This window comes from Argopecten irradians, chromosome 3 (genome assembly GCF_041381155.1).
Source record: "Argopecten irradians isolate NY chromosome 3, Ai_NY, whole genome shotgun sequence".
Classification (NCBI taxonomy): domain Eukaryota; kingdom Metazoa; phylum Mollusca; class Bivalvia; order Pectinida; family Pectinidae; genus Argopecten; species Argopecten irradians.
Genome location: NC_091136.1, coordinates 67,388,005 through 67,409,087, shown reverse-complemented (window position 1 = coordinate 67,409,087; position 21,083 = coordinate 67,388,005). Strand labels below are relative to the sequence as shown.

General features: G+C 35.8%; 1 protein-coding gene across 1 annotated transcript in view; it reads left to right on the top strand.

Moving 5' to 3' along the window:
• LOC138319399 (sodium/potassium/calcium exchanger 4-like) overlaps positions 1-17,878 on the top strand; it is a 43,315-nt gene extending 25,437 nt beyond the window's left edge. The window contains exons 2-4 of the mRNA XM_069262502.1: positions 2,943-3,156; positions 12,830-12,981; positions 17,786-17,878. Coding sequence (XP_069118603.1) covers positions 2,946-3,156; positions 12,830-12,981; positions 17,786-17,878 — 456 coding nt within the window. The 5' untranslated portion in view covers positions 2,943-2,945. The remainder of the gene's footprint in view (positions 1-2,942; positions 3,157-12,829; positions 12,982-17,785) is intronic.
• The last annotated feature ends 3,205 nt before the right edge of the window (positions 17,879-21,083 follow it).

Genomic DNA, 21,083 nt, shown 5'->3' with positions numbered 1-21,083 from the left:
AGAATAATCATTACTTTGTACTGCTACATCTAACAGGTGGTTTGATAGATCATACAATAAGGAATGGTGATAACGTCTCGCTCAGGACTGAAGGAATGGTACTAACGTCTCGCTCAGGACTGAAGGAATGGTGCTAACGTCTCGCTCAGGACTGAAGGAATGGTACTAACGTCTCGCTCAGGACTGAAGGAATGGTGCTAAAGTCTCGCTCAGGACTGAAGGAATGATGCTAACGTCTCGCTCAGGACTGAAGGAATGATGCTAACGTCTCGCTCAGGACTGAAGGAATGGTGCTAACGTCTCGCTCAGGACTGAAGGAATGGTGCTAACGTCTCGCTCAGGACTGAAGGAATGGTACTAACGTCTCGCTCAGGACTGAAGGAATGGTACTAACGTCTCGCTCAGGACTGAAGGAATGGTGCTAAAGTCTCGCTCAGGACTGAAGGAATGATGCTAACGTCTCGCTCAGGACTGAAGGAATGATGCTAACGTCTCGCTCAGGACTGAAGGAATGGTACTAACGTCTCGCTCAGGACTGAAGGAATGGTGATAACGTCTCGCTCAGGACTGAAGGAATGGTGCTAACGTCTCGCTCAGGACTGAAGGAATGGTACTAACGTCTCGCTCAGGACTGAAGGAATGGTGCTAAAGTCTCGCTCAGGACTGAAGGAATGATGCTAACGTCTCGCTCAGGACTGAAGGAATGATGCTAACGTCTCGCTCAGGACTGAAGGAATGATGCTAACGTCTCGCTCAGGACTGAAGGAATGATGCTAACGTCTCGCTCAGGACTGAAGGAATGATGCTAACGTCTCGCTCAGGACTGAAGGAATGGTGCTAACGTCTCGCTCAGGACTGAAGGAATGGTGCTAACGTCTCGCTCAGGACTGAAGGAATGATGCTAACGTCTCGCTCAGGACTGAAGGAATGGTGCTAACGTCTCGCTCAGGACTGAAGGAATGATGCTAACGTCTCGCTCAGGACTGAAGGAATGATGCTAACGTCTCGCTCAGGACTGAAGGAATGATGCTAACGTCTCTCTCAGGACTGAAGGAATGGTGATAACGTCTCGCTCAGGACTGAAGAGATCTTTAGTATTAATAACATAGACTTGCTTACATCATTGCACCTATCCAAGACGGAGAACTCTCCTGTTCACAATCAGTTTCTACCTCCAAATGTGTCCTTCCTGTACTGACCCCCAGCAGTCCACAGACTTTGATATAAAAATCATATTCTTTCCTATAGTGAATCGAATTGTTAAAAGTGAGGATCGTATTTAAAACCACTTAGCTGACTCACCTAGATGGAATTAGTGCGTTTCATAATCGTTGCCTTACACAAACGTTTGGGATGGTATTCGTCACGTATTTTTGTCAGGAACCTTACAAACCAACCTACATGATCTTTACGTGGTAACATGATATATATATATACCTTCTTGAAGGTTTTAGCTGGTTACACTTGGTCCTAGTAAGACTGATAAACACTCAACAAGCCTCGTGCATGAAAAGTCGATCTGTGATCACCCTTAAGGTGTATGCTGAACGATTCTATCAACGTGTTCCTATCAACACGTACATTGTTTTTGAAGTAGAAAGACCGTCCCCATCCTTTCCACCCTACTATTCGTACACACTATATAGACAGTGGTCTATTTACAACAAGCTCTGGCATAACTGTTATCCAACTGTAAGACACATTGCATCGACTGTCAGCGAGTGCGACTCCACTTTACGTGATCGTAGGAATTAATTAGATATCGAGGCGACATTTGGATCCTCGATCAAATTAGTCAATAAACCTGCAATCTACTTGTGTATATAACTAATCAAAGGGATTGAATGAGCCTGATTACTAGGGTTTAACATCCTGCGACAATTAATGACTCCGCTAACTGATTGATGGGGGAAAACACTGTGCGCGCTACTACATAACTACTACATGTAATGCGAATTGATACATACTACCCTGGGTTTAAAATGCGTCGGTAAATATGGCTGTAGAACGCCTAGAGGACTCTGAAATACAACATATATTAACAATCTATTTATAGCATTTACATTTGTTTTCTTCTTAAACTCAAAATAAAACATTTAACACGTGGCGAAGTTGATAAGGTAAAGATGATTATTTGACTTAACAGACTATATTTGTATTTTGATATAATGTGTATCAAACGTTGTCATAGTAACCGTATGATCTTTATTCACGTGTAACTATTAACCTGTTCATAGACATATATAGGTAATGGTGATTATAATCTCCTTACACAAACATAGCCACCTATTTTTGTACATAACTGCGGTATTATTTGTAAAAATAATGCCTTTACTATTATCGAGAGCGAATGACCATCTCTTAGTTAATCAATTATTATCAATAAAACGAATCTATCCATCAGCTTCTCAGTAGCTATTCAATATCCACATATGTTTACGACGGACACACTGAGTACACGGAGACTTATAATGTTGGCATCAGTTAATGATATCCTAATTGAGTTGTGTCCATTGTTGTTATGGTTGTAATGTATGGAGTATATAGAGAAGTATCTGATTTTTCTAGTTTATCGGGTTAGATCTGGTGAAAAGTGTGGCAGGGATTCCTAGAATCGATCAGAACTATGTGTAGTGGTGTAAACCGTTCATAGTGATCACTGCAGACGTAGGCAAATAACAAAGTTAACCAAAAGCCTTGCTAGTAAGTTTGAGATAAGTTTGTTTACCAGCCATCTTGATTTAGTCTGTACGAGCCGTTATGGTCTTGTTCTACCTTTTCTTGCTGAACGTCTCCTGTGAACTTTTGTATTATACAACGCGGGATATATGCTGCTTCTTTTCTATTTCATGAAAACATCAATCTTATTAGATGTAAGGAGTATGTTTTGAAAGTATAAAATATGCGCCCTCTAATTCATAACACTTTCTATATATTTACAGATCATGGTCACCAATCAATCCTATGGAGGCCCTTTGGTGGACACGACAGATGATTCCGTCCCCGTGGTAACCAGTGACTACGTCACAATGTCAGCCGCCATCAACCATCTAACAACAACCATTATGTCAGCTGTTACCAACGCAACAAACATCAGCAACATCGTCCATAACATCACAGTGGTTGAGGAAAGCAAAGTGATTTGTACACCGCCAGGTAGGAAGAACAGCTATCTAATAATGACAAAATAGAAACATTGTAGATAGAATTACCGCCAGGTGTAGAGTTTCAAAAGTACGATCAAACGTAGCTATTTATATACTTCTCGTCAGTATACCTGTCAAAAATCTAATAAAACCATCTTTTTTTCTTATATCAATATTTTACTTCTTTTCCCTGTAACGAAAGAAAAAGTGTCCTTTTTTCAGCATACAATTTTTGTATACGAAACCCTTCTAAGACGCCAACTTTATCCATTCACTCTTCTGTCATTACTATCAACAATACACTGTTTCCTGACCAGCCGCCTTAGGCCATGGTTTGCCAGCTTCTTTTCCGCTTTATTTGCCGGTGAAATGGTCAGAGTAATGATATCCGAATGTCGTTGGATGGTGTTGGCTAGCTTGGCTAATGGTTTATATTGGTAGGAGATAAGCTTAACGTGACTGACATAACATCACATTTGTCGATAGTTGCCATGGATTCTCTACGAGGTCATCTTTCGGTTAAGGTTGACAAAAGATCAAGAGGTGGAGTTATGATATTCTGATTTTCAAGGTTTTCCTGGATCTCTGTGTTAGATGTTTAATTTCTCAGGGGAAATCAGAGGTTTTTTTATAACTAAAGTGATTTACTATAAGGTTCCAATTGACTATATATTGTGGTAGGTAATGATTGCGTCTTCTTATAATGTTAAGTTGTTTTCTTAAACTTTGAAGACAAATAAACACAAAAATATACATTTTAGAGGCATTTGACATAGGTAGCAGTGTACAACAGATTTGTAAAATTCAGCAAAATAAAATTCATGGTTAAATTATGTAAACACAGCTATTTAAGCTTAAGTATTTCCTATACAAAAGAATATATATACATTTGATCTACACATCATAATTGGACAATGCGGATTTTACGGGTTTTCAAGCATGTGAAAACCAAATTAAACAATCTTTTTTTCAAATTGCACAAAATTGGGATTTTTAACCCAATGTGACTCCTTCTTAGATTTGTTTTCTTGAACACAGTTTAAAACCAAATATCACTGTCATGAGAGCGGAACTGAGCCTATATATGTCGTGCATTAAATTTTGAGCAATCTTATCTCGTGCCACTGTTATCAATTTCTGCTGCTACCATAGTGAGAGTTTCCGTCGTACACGCACATTCGGATACCCTCTAAACCATTCATCGGGAACCAAGTTTGCTGGATTTCTTTATGCAAATGTGAAGCCTTCATAAATCTATTGAATTCACCATTTTTCGGAAACACATACACACATAAATATATGTATTATGAAAATATTGTGGTTGGTCTCGCCTTAGCTAAAAGGTGATTTGATCAGTTCATACACACTTAAAATGATTTATTGGTTATATATGTGAAATCATAATTATTCACTATCGTTATTTAAGGATTAAATAACGCGTTTACGCAATTTACCTCGTCCTCCATTGGGTTTATCTTCTCATAAGCTAATCAAAGTAAGAGGTTGATCCTTATATTTACTTTTTTTCTGTACTCAGAATTGGCTCGCTATGTATTAAAATACAATTTATACATTGCATAGTCATATCATTTATAAATAATAACGTTTTTTAATATATATATATATATATATAAAAGCAATTAAAATTAAGTAAATGAAATAAAACAAAGAGTTGTTTGATGTTAAATGTAGTGAAAACAGTATTTATTAAATTGTGATGTGAATGTCTTGTCTAATATTTATTTATGTATGTTATATTTCTTGACTCTGGCACGGAGCCCTTTCATCATTAGATTGTATTCTCCTCATTTATACTCTTTCATTCTCTTTCAAATTTTACTGCAGCTAATAAAGAAGTTTTGTTATAATATTATATCTTCTCTCACTCTTTCTCAGGACATATTCATTCATTCCCATTCACTCTCTCTCTCTGTTAGTCTTTCTGTGGGGTGCCAAGTTAATATTGTAACGGTGTTAGTTGGTGAATTTTGAATATTTACCAAATACATGTATAGTATATGTATATTAAAAAAAACTGTAATAAAAGGAACTTTAAGGTTTAGAACATATTTTTAGAATGAAAAAAAATTGTTTCCAGCGATTGGGAGTCCCCTACCTGCATGGATAATCTAGTCTTTAAAAAAAAAAAAAAAAAAAAAAAACTCCGGAATTAGCGATTATGGTTGGTTTTGATTTTACTATTTTATAAAAATAGTGTATATATTATATAAATCCCTATATTTACAATATTTTTTAACACTAAAATCAACCAGAACACCAGATACAATCATTTACAGTGTGTTATTCGCCGTCAAAATTGTACTGCCGCCATGTTTAACCGTGCACAACAGCCATTCAGAATAAGCGCACCGTTGACTGACAGTTTCATTCGCCCTTTCTATTATGACGTCACAAAACAATTCTTATATTTCAGTTATTTTATTCAGGTCATGTAGAAATAAGAAATTAGAAAATGAAATTTGTTTTAATGTATGTCTCCGATTGTCTCGTACATGTGTTGTGTTATTTGTAAACATTGACACGTGATTTTGTGGACTGTCAAAGGAAGTCCGCCAATGTTTATATGTATCCATACGCATACGGATATGTATCCTGAATCGGGGCACATTCTGCACTCAAGTCAAGAAACAGTGGCAATTGTAAATATTCATTTTTAATTTTCTTTTTAACATGAAAGTTGCTTATAAAAGTTCATATTATTTTAACACATTAACAAATTTTATTAAAAAGACACTGTTGCTTGTGTTGTCTAGATATATGATAGTTATAACGGTCTCTATCGTAAACGGTATACAAATATATACTTTTTCCTTGGCATCGATTTTGAGGTATGTTTTAAGTTAAACCCCTGCCTGAGAGGAGTGAAAGACAACTCAGTTACGTTAATGTCGCTTGATCAGGACGTATGTCACGACTACACATTGTTCTGACTAAAACGCAGCTGAGGACTGTGTAGATTGCACGAAGACTAACGCGCACGTCATGATCACGAGCTGTCAGATACAGCTCTAAATGGTATTACCAGGGGGATATTACTAGAATTCAAATCAGATTAATTAACCCCTAGAGTGCCACAGAGCCTATCTATAGGCTCTATGATACTACCGTTGAGTGCCAAAGGGCCTTTTTTTAGGCTCTCTGAAATTCGACAGTTTAACAATAGCGATGACGTCATCTAACTATTCTGCAACGTCATTTTCGCGCTCCAGAAGATCGGCTCGACGGGAAAATGGCGACGTGATTGTTTGCTCCAAGGTTTCGACTTTTTTCACCTAGGAACAATGGCTTTATTTATCCACGGATTTTTACCAAATTTAGTATAACAATACGAAATTGTCTGCTCTCTCAGTTCATACTATTTGCTGAGTCTTTCGATGTTTCATTTTCAAAATATCATTATTTTTGCACCGTTAAAACTCCATGAAACTTTCTTTTTTTTTTACAAATAGCGTGAAAATGCTTGCTCATAGGACACGGTTTTCTAAAAAAAAAACAATATTAATTAAAATTACTGATGTATGATCTGTAAGAGTAGATAATTTTCTGGATGTTTGGCAACTTGTTTAGAATCAATGAATAAATAAAATCAGGTAGATCTATATTGCAAAATTGACCATGTGAAAAGACGTTTCAGCCGAAATTGAGCATAAGAAGTCTATTCGTAGCAGAGAGAGAGAGAAATATCTATAGAGCCAAACCCCTGTGCTTATACCGTATCGCTGTACCATTCGCTCGTTCCCCCATCCACCGCTATCATTTATTTACCGAAAGGATATACAATGTATCTCGGTGGCTGACCGTCTGTTTTTCCTATATCATTCTTAGTTTTTTTTTATACATTTTAGAGTGATACAAATGTGCGAATACGGTACGTTCAAGGAATTTCCGTAGATTACATGTAAGACACATGTATACATGTACAGATGACGTCACGAAGAATAAATGTTGTTTGGTTTTCTGTTTGGAATAAAATGTGATTTGAGACGATACATTGGTTTTTATTTCAACGATTCATATAATTCTATTTAAAAACTTCTGTTAAAATATCTGAAAATAGACATATAGCACACGACCTTAAACGCTACAGCAACAGTTTCGGATCAAAAGTCTTTCCGCATTGTTAAATTTTCCTATATATTTGTTTTATTTTCATTTTATCTTTGAATTTTTTTATCTCTTTATTAGTGGATTTTTTTCCAAATTCATCTATATGTTCAGCTCATTATATTTGCATAGTTCTCCAATATTTATTTTTTTAAGATATCATTAGTTTTGTGCTCAAAGCTGACATCTTCCTTTCCTTGTTATGCTAAACATGGCGATGAAGATGTTTTTTTTTGTTTATAAAATATGTTTTTTCTCAAAAGAATCAGTGACGAGAAACTATGCAAATATCATGAGCTGAAATAGTAGAAAATTTCCCATTAGTATGTCAAATTTGGTAAAAATTCATTTGGCTAGGAACTGTACACAAACATGTCCTTTTATCAGTTGTGCACAACAATATCCATTTTGTGACGAGAGGAATTCCAGGCTTGCCGTGATAATGACGTGACGTCATCGCTGGTTTTATTGTTCAATTGTTCTACGTCATATTTTTTTCAAATCACATTTTGATCGAAACACGGCTTGGCACTCTCTAAGAGGATTCCTGTGGCACTCAAGCCAAGAAGACGGTAGTAATGCGATGACACCGACATTGGTAATGCTGTATATCGTACCGTACGATGAGGAACGAAAATGGCTGTTATGTGCATCTATTAAGATGGTAAATAAAAAAAAACATATTTCAGAATTTACAGAGCAAATGTTCCTTTACGGGAAACTGTAACAGTGCCCGCCCGGTGATCTATGGGAGTACCAAAGCAAATTTTTACTTAAGCAAATTGTTGTTCTTCGAATACCATTGGTTCTCATTTTTGTTTTTGTTTGATTTCAATATAAAATATTCAGAGAGATTGTTAAAAAGTTAATAAAATTGAAAACCTGATGACTACAATTTAATATTATTTGCTACGCTATTAACTATGCGATAGTACATCAATAGTAGCCAATATTAGACTGGCCACCAGTTTCTAAATTATTAAAAATATCACTAAAATGTGGCTTAATAATATTTGTCTCTTCTACATATCTGTTTCTAAGATTCAAAGTAAGGGGAGATAATCTTGTATTAGAATTCTGATGTGAAAATCTTTTCAGTAACTTAGGGTCTGGCGGCCAGTCTAGCCTAACACCAATACCTCACCATTCTACCATTGTGCATCGGTCACTAATCCCAGCACCGCCACAACTCAAAACAAACTCTTACCAAATCTCTCAACCTTCCCACACAGATATATGCAGATTTCCCATTGACTAACCTTCACTAACACTCAAACACCCTCTCATAATGCCCGATATGATCTAGTTCTCTATTATCGATAGTGTATGGCTATTTATCAGCTCAATCAGAATTTTCTGTGACCAATAATTCACATCCATCGTCCGGTCACGTATACAGACTCCATGATGATTGATAGTCCACTTCATTGTTCCATCCACGTCACCACCATTATGCCTAATCTGTTCCATTCTCAAGGGAAGAACATTCTACACCAAAATTATCGCACGGCCAATTTTGCGAAAAAGTCATAGTAATGCCAGTGATTCCATAGAAGATCTTTGATTGATTTCGAAAATGTAGGTTTTATTCAGGGCATTAGTAGCACGTATTCAGTTCATTAATGTCTGAACAACTGATTTCTGATCACGCAATATTAGGATAAATCATTTGTTCCTTTCGACCTCTCACAAATAAGACAAATTGTAATTGAAAATCGAAGGTATTTATGTTTATGCAGATCGAAAGAGAAATGACCAGATTCTTGGATACGACACTCTCATTAGCGAGTTGTCTCAAAAACTATTTTTCAATATAAGCTGGCCGTATTTTACCGTGTATTGTCAGTTTTGAGTTGTGTATGATGTCCTTAAGAGACAGGGTTATGGATTTGTCTTACAAACTAAGTTGGCGTACGGATCTATAACCATACCACCATCATACTCAGATTTATCTTTTGCTATTTAACTTTTAAGCTGACAGTTTCAATATTCTAGCAGATGGACATACATTTACGACATTATATGTGAGGACGAATACATGAGGTTGTTCCTACGGTTCGTGAGGATAGTAGGGGTGTGTTTCGGTAAAACTGTGCGATCCACGGCGTTCTAGAATCTGTTATGCTCAGTACATTCAGACTTACCCAAACTTATGATTTGGAAAACGATAGCTTTGTCTTTTTGTGTGTAAGACACTATTACAATAATCTTTATATAAATGGTAGTGTGAAGAATTCATATTTCCAGAGTCGATAGATCAATGGTAAATATATGATGTACAGTATCAGTTTGGATCAATACAAATATTACATTGTACGGATACTGCTTTGGTAAATTGGAATTCGAAACACACTCATCACGATAGTCTGGAGTATGGAATCGGGAATAAATTGATACTAAAGTTCTACAAGTGTTATTCTCTCAGCTACAGTGTATGACAGGAAGGCTGTGGCCTGTAAAAGCCCTGTCCCCCCGGAACCCTTTACACCATTATCGGTTAATGCATTATGTGTGATAAAAACCTGCTTATTTAAATGCACTCTAAGTGAATAGCTGTTCAATAGCTTTTTGATGCGGAGAAAACCGTATAGAGTACCCATACATACACTGCTTCATCAAAGACTGCCAAAATATAACTGACTGCTCAAACGCAATCTCTCTTCAACTACACACCGATCACTTTCCTAAACCGACTTTACGTGAAATTGTAAACTGATTCCTTGGCTCCACACATAAAGATTGAATAAGTCAACATTTTATTACATCAATAAAATTATTGATTTACCCTTTATATATTGTCTATGTAACTAATACGCTTATCGTGGTACTTATCGGGTCACTTTGTGCATACCTGTGTTGGTTCTATAAGCGACTTTTATCAAATTTAGTATTCATTGAAAATATTGAAAGATAGATTTAAAAATTGTCCATGAATGCTCTAGATGATTCTCGGTGAAAAATAGACAATGTTGACAAACTTTTCCCATTTACTTTATGCCTACACGGATGGTTACCATAGCTGCAATACCACAGAAATATCGTGCTAATGGTATGAGGGATGTCTTTTATATACAACATAAATAAATCACTAACTAAGAGGTAGAGAAATCGAGGGAATTCTGGGACCAACAAGTGTTGTACAACCCATTTGATCTCATATTCAAACTATAACTGGAGACTACTGTCACCTTGTTACTTTTTGATGTTCATAAACGTTCCTCACATGCTGTTTTGATTATAGATTCTCCTCTTAAAAAACACTATTTCATATTTATAAAAGGAACATGAATGTCTGGTACTGGACAAGTTCCGGTTATGGTAAGCGGTTTATTTTCAAATCTAAATGACACATGATTCGGTGGTGGAGAGTTGCATATTATGATATCAGCTTGAGCACTGGCTTATTCGTGCTGTCATCGATCTGGCCATTCTAACTCTGAACACGAAAAAGGAAGCAGTTATTGATGATATTATTTCAATCTGTGAAGTGGTGTACGGAGAGAAGGGTGTGGGCAGCTCGCTACACTGATCCACTCTAGGTTTGATTGTTAGTCTACCGCGACTAAAGTTAACGATAGATTTAATAATGAATGGGACTGTAGGAGATTGGCCTATACTCCCAACACCCACACACGGCCCAAACGGCTGTCTATCACGAATACATCTCCCATCACAACACCATCGTCTGGTTTATGAAAACGTCGAGGAGAGATACTGATTCTGCCATATTCGTATCTAGGAATACGGATATTTCTTTATTATTAACTGGATTACCCCTTCCCCTAGCATTCTATGACTACAGTAAACAAAGTACATAGTGGTGTCAGTCGACAGCTTCAAGTCTTACAAGTTAATTGTTCATCTTTATGCTACAAATGTATTTTTGTCGTTTTCCTTTAATATCCCTTACAAAAGGTCACCTTCTATTGCACAACTAGATTACTTGTACTGTTCATAGTAGGTAATATCCTCTTGTTCGCGCTTCGTTTTGTTTACTCCGCGCTCGTAATTACAAGTCGTTCCGTTGCTAAAGGTATCATCTACTTGTGCCTTTCGTATGTCTTTTTTTCCAATTACGGGTTAATCGTTTCGCTTGAGAACAATAACATTTGGTAGTTGTGGACGATAAGGAACCTAAGGACGTGTCACTGGGGCACTCGTTAATCTTGTAACGACACACACGTATCATTAAGTTGCTTGGTGCACGAGCAGTGTCTAAATGAACCGTATGCGACACTAGACGTATTTACATAAGTCCGGGTTCATCAGGAGGACCACATCTAGCACAGTGAATGAGTGTGGTAATGACTGAATGAGGTCGTTTGGTCCGAGGGGGATTTCACAGATCAATAACCATCTCCCTTTAAATACGACCGATTTAGTCTGTAAATATGAATGGGGCTTGAGAATAGATACATCTTCGCGTTGTCTTGTGGGGAATCAAACTTCCAAGATTTGGGATTGTAACAAGTGATGATTACCCTAATGATATGCCATGCCATCGTAAAGAGTGATCGCTGCCTGGACTAAACCCCACTCAGATACCAAATAGACCTTGCAAATGGAGTAAGTCAAGAGAACCATATAGAATATGTTCACAATCGAATCTTCTCTAATTAGAAACGCTTCCCATGCTTTGCGAATGTACATCATCTCCCACAGAGGAGTAATATGCAATGGATTGTTGAATGTTTATCTGTATAAAAAAAAATCATATATGGACAAAATATGTGATGTTGTTATATGATGTATATAAAAGGTTTAAAAGCGATTATATATTGCAATGATTTCAAATTGACCTTCACGTTCCATGCACTGTATCAATGACTATTGATTTTAAACTGACCTTCACGCTTTATGCATATCTCTAAGGAATGTTCATTGACGCTGTATAGGTCAAAATGTCCACTGACATAGAGCGTGATTAAATGTTTGCAATAATGCCTTCATAAAACATCATCAACATCATCATCATCATCATCATCATTATCAAAATCTCCATAGCCATATCACACTACGACGTACATCCCGTTCTCACGTCATATGTACTTCACAATGTTATCATGAGAAATAGATAACTCCAGTAAAAGCCTTGATGTATAAAATTCGGTCTCATTATCCTGAAACTTGTTTCAGATCAAAGCTAGTGATAAATCGTAACTTAGGCATTTGTAATATATTTTTGGTTGTTTGCTTATTATACCTTAGCGAAAAGAGGTCAAGAGAAGACGCTAACGTGCCGTTGCCTACGTATCATTTGCGTCATCAGTCCTCACACTATTGCTGGTTATCACGAACATATAAAACTATCAGCAACTATTCGTCCACTGTCTGATTTCCCCTTGATATGGGTTCTGATACATCTAAATAGAACAATACTTTGTCCCAGACCTGTCTCTGTAGGTGTAGGTTAATGGTCCATCGCTAGTAATGGTCAAGGCTAAGGACCGGATGTAAAACACTGTAAATCATACTCCAAAATATCTGATACAGGAGCTTTAGCAATGTTTTTTTACAACAACTGTTTCATTATACAAAGTATTGCACTGTTGTTTCAGCGTACCACGAGTTCCCTCCAGATGCCTTCAATAACTTCCAGAGAGCTCACGGTGCCATCTTTTTCCACCTCATCCTCGTCATCTACATGTTCATCGCCCTCGCCATCGTATGTGACGAGTACTTTGTGACGTCACTGGACAAGATATGTCAGGTGTGTGTTCCCTACGTGGTGTGCCATTCAAACCAAGTATAGCTATGCTGATCTTCTTCATAGTTATGTTCAGCTCTTCAAATCTGAAGTGCTTTATTTAATATAAAGAATTATTATACTATGTGTGAAAGAAACACAAAAATATGCACCGCTCTGAAGGCTAGCTCACGCACCTAGAGTATTCTGACCCCTGTTTATATAATGCGTAACTTGCTGCACATTTTAATCCCTGCATTTGATAATATCACTACAATATCATATTTTTAAATTTTGACATATTGCAACAAAAAAGCAATACATGGTGAAATGTTTGATATACCGTGACATAGTTTGAATATACTCATGTAAGATGTCTTACCATGTAAGATCTGAAGGTGTTATGTGTTTGTTGTTGGTATATGTACCATGTAAGATCTGAAGGTGTTATGTGTTTTTTGTTGGTATATGTACCAAGTAAGATCTGAAGGTGTTATGTGTTTTTTGTTGGTATATGTACCATGTAAGATCTAAATGTGTTATGTGTTTTTTGTTGGTATATGTACCATGTAAGATCTAAATGTGTTATGTGTTTGTTGTTGGTATATGTACCATGTAAGATCTGAAGGTGTTATGTGTTTTTTGTTGGTATATGTACCATGTAAGATCTAAATGTGTTATGTGTTTGTTGTTGGTATATGTACCATGTAAGATCTGAAGGTGTTATGTGTTTTTTGTTGGTATATGTACCATGTAAGATCTAAATGTGTTATGTGTTTGTTGTTGGTATATGTACCATGTAAGATCTAAATGTGTTATGTGTTTGTTGTTGGTATATGTACCATGTAAGATCTAAATGTGTTATGTGTTTTTTGTTGGTATATGTACCATGTAAGATCTAAATATGTTTATGTGTTTGTTGTTGGTATATGTACCATGTAAGATCTAAAGTTGCATTTTTTTGTTGGTATATGTACCATGTAAGATCTGAATGTGTTATGTGTTTGTTGTTGGTATATGTACCATGTAAGATCTAAATGTGTTATGTGTTTTTTGTTGGTATATGTACCATGTAAGATCTAAATGTGTTATGTGTTTTTTGTTGGTATATGTACCATGTAAGATCTAAATATGTTATGTGTTTGTTGTTGGTATATGTACCATGTAAGATCTAAAGTTGCATTTTTTGTTGGTATATGTACCATGTAAGATCTGAATGTGTTATGTGTTTGTTGTTGGTATATGTACCATGTAAGATCTGAATGTGTTATGTGTTTGTTGTTGGTATATGTACCATGTAAGATCTAAATGTGTTATGTGTTTTTTGTTGGTATATGTACCATGTAAGATCTGAAGGTGTAATATGTTTGTTGTTGCTATATGTACCATGTAAATTCTAAAGTTGCATTTTTTTTGTTGGTATATGTACCAAGTAAGATCTGAAGGTGTTATGTGTTTGTTGTTGGTATATGTACCATGTAAGATCTGAAGGTGTTATGTGTTTGTTGTTGGTATATGTACCATGTAAGATCTGAAGGTGTTATGTGTTTTTTGTTGGTATATGTACCATGTAAGATCTGAAGGTGTTATGTGTTTGTTGTTGGTAAATGTACCATGTAAGATCTGAAGGTGTTATGTGTTTTTTGTTGGTATATGTACCATGTAAGATCTGAAGGTGTTATGTGTTTTTTGTTGGTATATGTACCATGTAAGATCTAAAGGTGCAATGTGTTTGTTGTTGGTATATGTACCATGTAAGATCTGAAGGTGTTATGTGTTTTTTGTTGGTATATGTACCATGTAAGATCTGAAGGTGTTATGTGTTTGTTGTTGGTATATGTACCATGTAAGATCTGAAGGTGTTATGTGTTTTTTGTTGGTATATGTACCATGTAAGATCTGAAGGTGTTATGTGTTTGTTGTTGGTATATGTACCATGTAAGATCTGAAGGTGTTATGTGTTTTTTGTTGGTATATGTACCATGTAAGATCTAAATGTGTTATGTGTTTTTTGTTGGTATATGTACCATGTAAGATCTAAATGTGTTATGTGTTTGTTGTTGGTAAATGTACCATGTAAAATCTGAAGGTGTAATATGTATGTTGTTGCTATATGTACCATGTAAGATCTAAATGTGTTATGTGCTTTTTGTTGGTATATGTACCATGTAAGATCTAAACCCATTTATCATCACTGACTACACAGAATGAAGCTGATACTCTATTTAGGTCATGGGCTAGGAGGGTCCCACATGCACCCCCAGCCCTTCCCCAACCTCCGAAACAATATTTTTCTTAACCCTTAATCGAAATGTTAACATTGCATAAGTTGGGATGAACTTCCGGTTATGACGTCATCAAGATGGCCGCCATCTCGAATTTCACTAAAAATGAAAAAATAGTCATAACATAGACATTTTCAATTGAAGTAGACAAATGAGGAACCAAAATGACCACAATAGATCAACAAAAGCATACCAGGACCAAATAATTCAATATATGTAGCGATTTTTTACCCAGGAAATGGAAAAATCGGATTTAAGCTCAAAAATGCTGATTTTTTTAGCAATTTTTTCATAATTGGCTTGACGCTGCAAAACTGTTTTCCAACATCAAACTATTATTTCTAATAAGTTTTTTGACCACTTAATAATCAGTTTAAATAATAACAACAACAAAAACAATGTTAACATTGTATAAGTTCCTGTTGTGACGTCATCAACATCGCTGCTATCTCGAATTTTACTAAAAAATGAAAAGTAATTATAACATAGACATTTTCAATTGAAGTAGACAAATGAGGTATAAAAATGACCACAATAGAACAAAAAAACACATATCAGGACCAAATAATCTAATATATGTAGTGATTTGTACGCAGGATTTCAGCAATTTTTTTTATATTTGGCTTGACGCAGCAAAAAATGTTTCCCAACAACGAATTATTATTCGTAATCAGTTATTTGATCTCTTGTCATTCAGTAAAACAACAAAAAATATATAGAAATGCAAAAGAGAATTATTGTTATACCATCATTTGGTTTATAAAACATCACCGTATACAGAGCATATTGTTGTTATTTTTCCCAAACCGCCGACACTACAGTTTCCAGGTTGTTTTGATTTGTGATCAGTGGGTCATAAAGGTTTAGAAAAATATTGGTTCGGAGGTTTGGGGATGGGGTGCATGTGGGACCCCCCTAGCCCATGGCCTAATTCTTCTGTTTAACTAAGTATATGGTATAGTATTATTCGACACATTTAAATCTATTGCTTGGTAGGCCTTTTAACATTAGCAAGTAGTCATCGCGTACATCTGACCTAGTCAGGAAATAATTTTGTTACATTGTACTTGTCAACCAAGGCGCTCTCATCTATTGATCTATAAAAGTGAATTTTAAAGCTAAAAAGTGTTTCTAAACGTTAGGAATATTCCTCTAGAGGTTTTAAGAGAATACGACCAGATATGTCGAAAGCAGAACTGCAGAGAGGTAATTATTACCTTCAGGCTGATTGCTTAAAGACAAACTCAATTCTGGTGCAATTCTACAGTGGATGAGATTGAGTAGGCCAAGTCGTTAAGTCGGTATTCTAAGGCTGGCAATGACGTGGGGAAAGCTAATTAGACCATGTCTGTTAATGAATGTCACGTGATATTGCCCCTCCCCTAGGTGACACCCACTCTCCTACTTTGGGGTTTCTGTTGTAATAAGTAAAATCTGCTGGATTTTTGAGATACCCCCTAGTTATAACAGTGCCGTATCCAATGAAGTTACAACCATTTTTTTTTTGCTCACTGGCCAACCCCCTATAATAAAAAGCATGGGACTTGACACACGTGCGTCATTCTTAACATACCTGGTCTCAGATACACATGTCCTGATCTTGCAAATAACAATGTCAAACTGAAAATAAACTCACCTTAAAAGATTTCAATGAAGCAATACATAAATGTGTTGTCATCTAGATCCCAAAATATGTCCAATACAAGCTAATAACACACTTCAGTATTCACACTTTTTTACACGTACATCGACACGTGTGTGTCCATGGTATTGGTCGCTCGAGCCAGTCGAGTGCATCGGGTACGATGATATACGTGAAGATTTGTGGACGGATTATTATTTGGATTTCTATTCACATGTGTTGAAATTTTATTTTGAAAAGCAAATCAATAACAATTTAGAGGCGTTGACATGTTTTCTTACTTAAATAAGCTCTACAAAAATTTACAGGTAAGCGTTTTTTACGCATATTAGTAGGTACATGACTGAGCTTTGACTTTAACGATAATCGATATAACTTGAAAAATGAAAGAATGTTTACTATTCCATTCTGTCGAACAAACATTTATGCATAAAGGTTTTTTCTACAACACTTAATGACTTCAATAAACTTGCAGCAAGAATAGACCTAACCACTATCACCTTCTTATACCAATTTAAGCGAGTTTTAGATAAAACTATGAGCAAAACCATTACTTCTTTGTATGTCCTAATTACACTGAGAGTCACATTGTGTTAAAATCACAACTATAAGATTTACACCACAACCATTAGGTCATCAATACACGTTTAAATAGCTGTAATGATAATGTCAACATGTTTATTTTTCATACTTCTGTTGAATACATCAAAGCTACAACTCGATTTTAATTATATTGTGTACATTAGTTTGTAGATGTAAAATGACTATCCCAAAACCGATAATATTATGTGTTATCTAGGAGAGAATAGACGTGGCTATTTGTTTGATTTCTTTTTAAATTTTATTAGAACAATTTTTGTTGAAATTTAATGCCCTTTTCCACATATTTTGTATGTTTCAGAAACTTGGCATGAGTGAAGATGTTGCTGGGGCTACCTTTATGGCGGCTGGGAGTTCAGCGCCGGAATTGTTTACCGCTATCATTGGTAAATAAATCACATCACGGTTCAGACTAACACTGAACCTAGGTAAAACATTCCATGACATGCAGCAATACACATCACGGTTCAGACTAATACTGAACCTATATAAAAAATTCTATGACATACAGCAATACACATCACGGTTCAGACTAATACTGAACCCATATAAAACATTCCATGACATGCAGCAATACACATCACGGTTCAGACTAATACTGAATCAAGGTAAAACATTCTATGACATATAGCAATACACATCACGGTTCAGACTAATACTGAACTCAGATAAAACATTCCATGACATACAGCAATACACATCACGGTTCAGACTAATACTGTACCTAGGTAAAACATTCCATGATATATAGCAATACACATCACGGTTCAGACTAATACTGAATCTAGATCACATTCCATGACATATAGCAATACACATCACGGTTCAGACTAATACTGAATCGAGGTAAAACATTCCATGTAATATAGCAATACACATCACGGTTCAGACTAATACTGAATCTAGGTAAAACATTCCATGACATATAGCAATACACATCACGGTTCAGACTAATACTGAATCTAGGTAAAACATTCCATGATATATAGCAATACACATCACGGTTCAGACTAATACTGTATCTAGGTAAAACATTCCATGACATATAGCAATACACATCACGGTTCAGACTAATACTGAATCTAGGTAAAACATTCCATGACATACAGCAATACACATCACGGTTCAGACTAATACTGTACCTAGGTAAAACATTCCATGATATATAGCAATACACATCACGGTTCAGACTAATACTGAATCTAGGTAAAACATTCCATGACATATAGCAATACACATCACGGTTCAGACTAATACTGTACCTAGGTAAAACATTCCATGACATATAGCAATACACATCACGGTTCAGACTAATACTGAACCTAGGTAAAACATTCCATGACATATAGCAATACACATCACGGTTCAGACTAATACTGAATCTAGATAAAACATTCCATGACATACAGCAATACACATCACGGTTCAGACTAATACTGAATCTAGGTAAAACATTCCATGACATATAGCAATACACATCACGGTTCAGACTAATACTGAATCTAGGTAAAACATTCCATGATATATAGCAATACACATCACGGTTCAGACTAATACTGAATCTAGGTAAAACATTCCATGACATACAGCAATACACATCACGGTTCAGACTAATACTGTACCTAGGTAAAATATTCCATGACATATAGCAATACACATCACGGTTCAGACTAATACTGAACCTAGGTAAAACATTCCATGATATATAGCAATACACATCACGGTTCAGACTAATACTGAATCTAGGTAAAACATTCCATGACATATAGCAATACACATCACGGTTCAGACTAATACTGAATCTAGGTAAAACATTCCATGACATATAGCAATACACATCACGGTTCAGACTAATACTGAATTCCATGACATATAGTAATACACATCACGGTTCAGACTAATACTGAACAGTAAAACATTCCATGACATATAGCAATACACATCACGGTTCAGACTAATACTGAACCTAGGTAAAACATTCCATGACATATAGCAATACACATCACGGTTCAGACTAATACTGAATCTAGGTAAAACATTCCATGACATACAGCAATACACATCACGGTTCAGACTAATACTGAACCTAGGTAAAACATTCCATGACATATAGCAATACACATCACGGTTCAGACTAATACTGAACCTAGGTAAAACATTCCATGATATATAGCAATACACATCACGGTTCAGACTAATACTGAACCTAGGTAAAACATTCCATGACATATAGCAATACACATCACGGTTCAGACTAATACTGAATCTAGGTAGGTAAAACATTCCATGACATATAGCAATACACATCACGGTTCAGACTAATACTGAATCTAGGTAAAACATTCCATGACATATAGCAATACACATCACGGTTCAGACTAATACTGAATCTAGGTAAAACATTCCATGACATATAGCAATACACATCACGGTTCAGACTAATACTGAATCTAGGTAAAACATTCCATGACATATAGCAATACACATCACGGTTCAGACTAATACTGTATCTAGGTAAAACATTCCATGATATATAGCAATACACATCACGGTTCAGACTAATACTGAATCTAGGTAAAACATTCCATGACATATAGCAATACACATCACGGTTCAGACTAATACTGAACCTAGGTAAAACATTCCATGACATACAGCAATACACATCACGGTTCAGACTAATACTGAATCTAGGTAAAACATTCCATGACATATAGCAATACACATCACGGTTCAGACTAATACTGAATCTAGGTAAAACATTCCATGACATATAGCAATACACATCACGGTTCAGACTAATACTGAATCTAGGTAAAACATTCCATGACATATAGCAATACACATCACGGTTCAGACTAATACTGAACCTAGGTAAAACATTCCATGACATATAGCAATACACATCACGGTTCAGACTAATACTGAATCTAGGTAAAACATTCCATGATATAAGCAATACACATCACGGTTCAGACTAATACTGAATCTAGGTAAAACATTCCATGATATAGCAATACACATCACGGTTCAGACTAATACTGAATCTAGGTAAAACATTCCATGATATATAGCAATACACATCACGGTTCAGACTAATACTGAATCCTAGATAACATTCCATGACATATAGCAATACACATCACGGTTCAGACTAATACTGAATCTAGGTAAAACATTCCATGACATATAGCAATACACATCACGGTTCAGACTAATACTGAACCTAGGTAAAACATTCCATGACATATAGCAATACACATCACGGTTCAGACTAATACTGAACTCGTAAAACATTCCATGACATATAGCAATACACATCACGGTTCAGACTAATACTGAATACCTAGGTAAAACATTCCATGACATATAGCAATACACATCACGGTTCAGACTAATACTGTACCTAGGTAAAACATTCCATGACATATAGCAATACACATCACGGTTCAGACTAATACTGTACCTAGGTAAAACATTCCATGACATATAGCAATACACATCACGGTTCAGACTAATACTGAACCTAGGTAAAACATTCCATGACATATAGCAATACACATCACGGTTCAGACTAATACTGAACCTAGATAAAACAT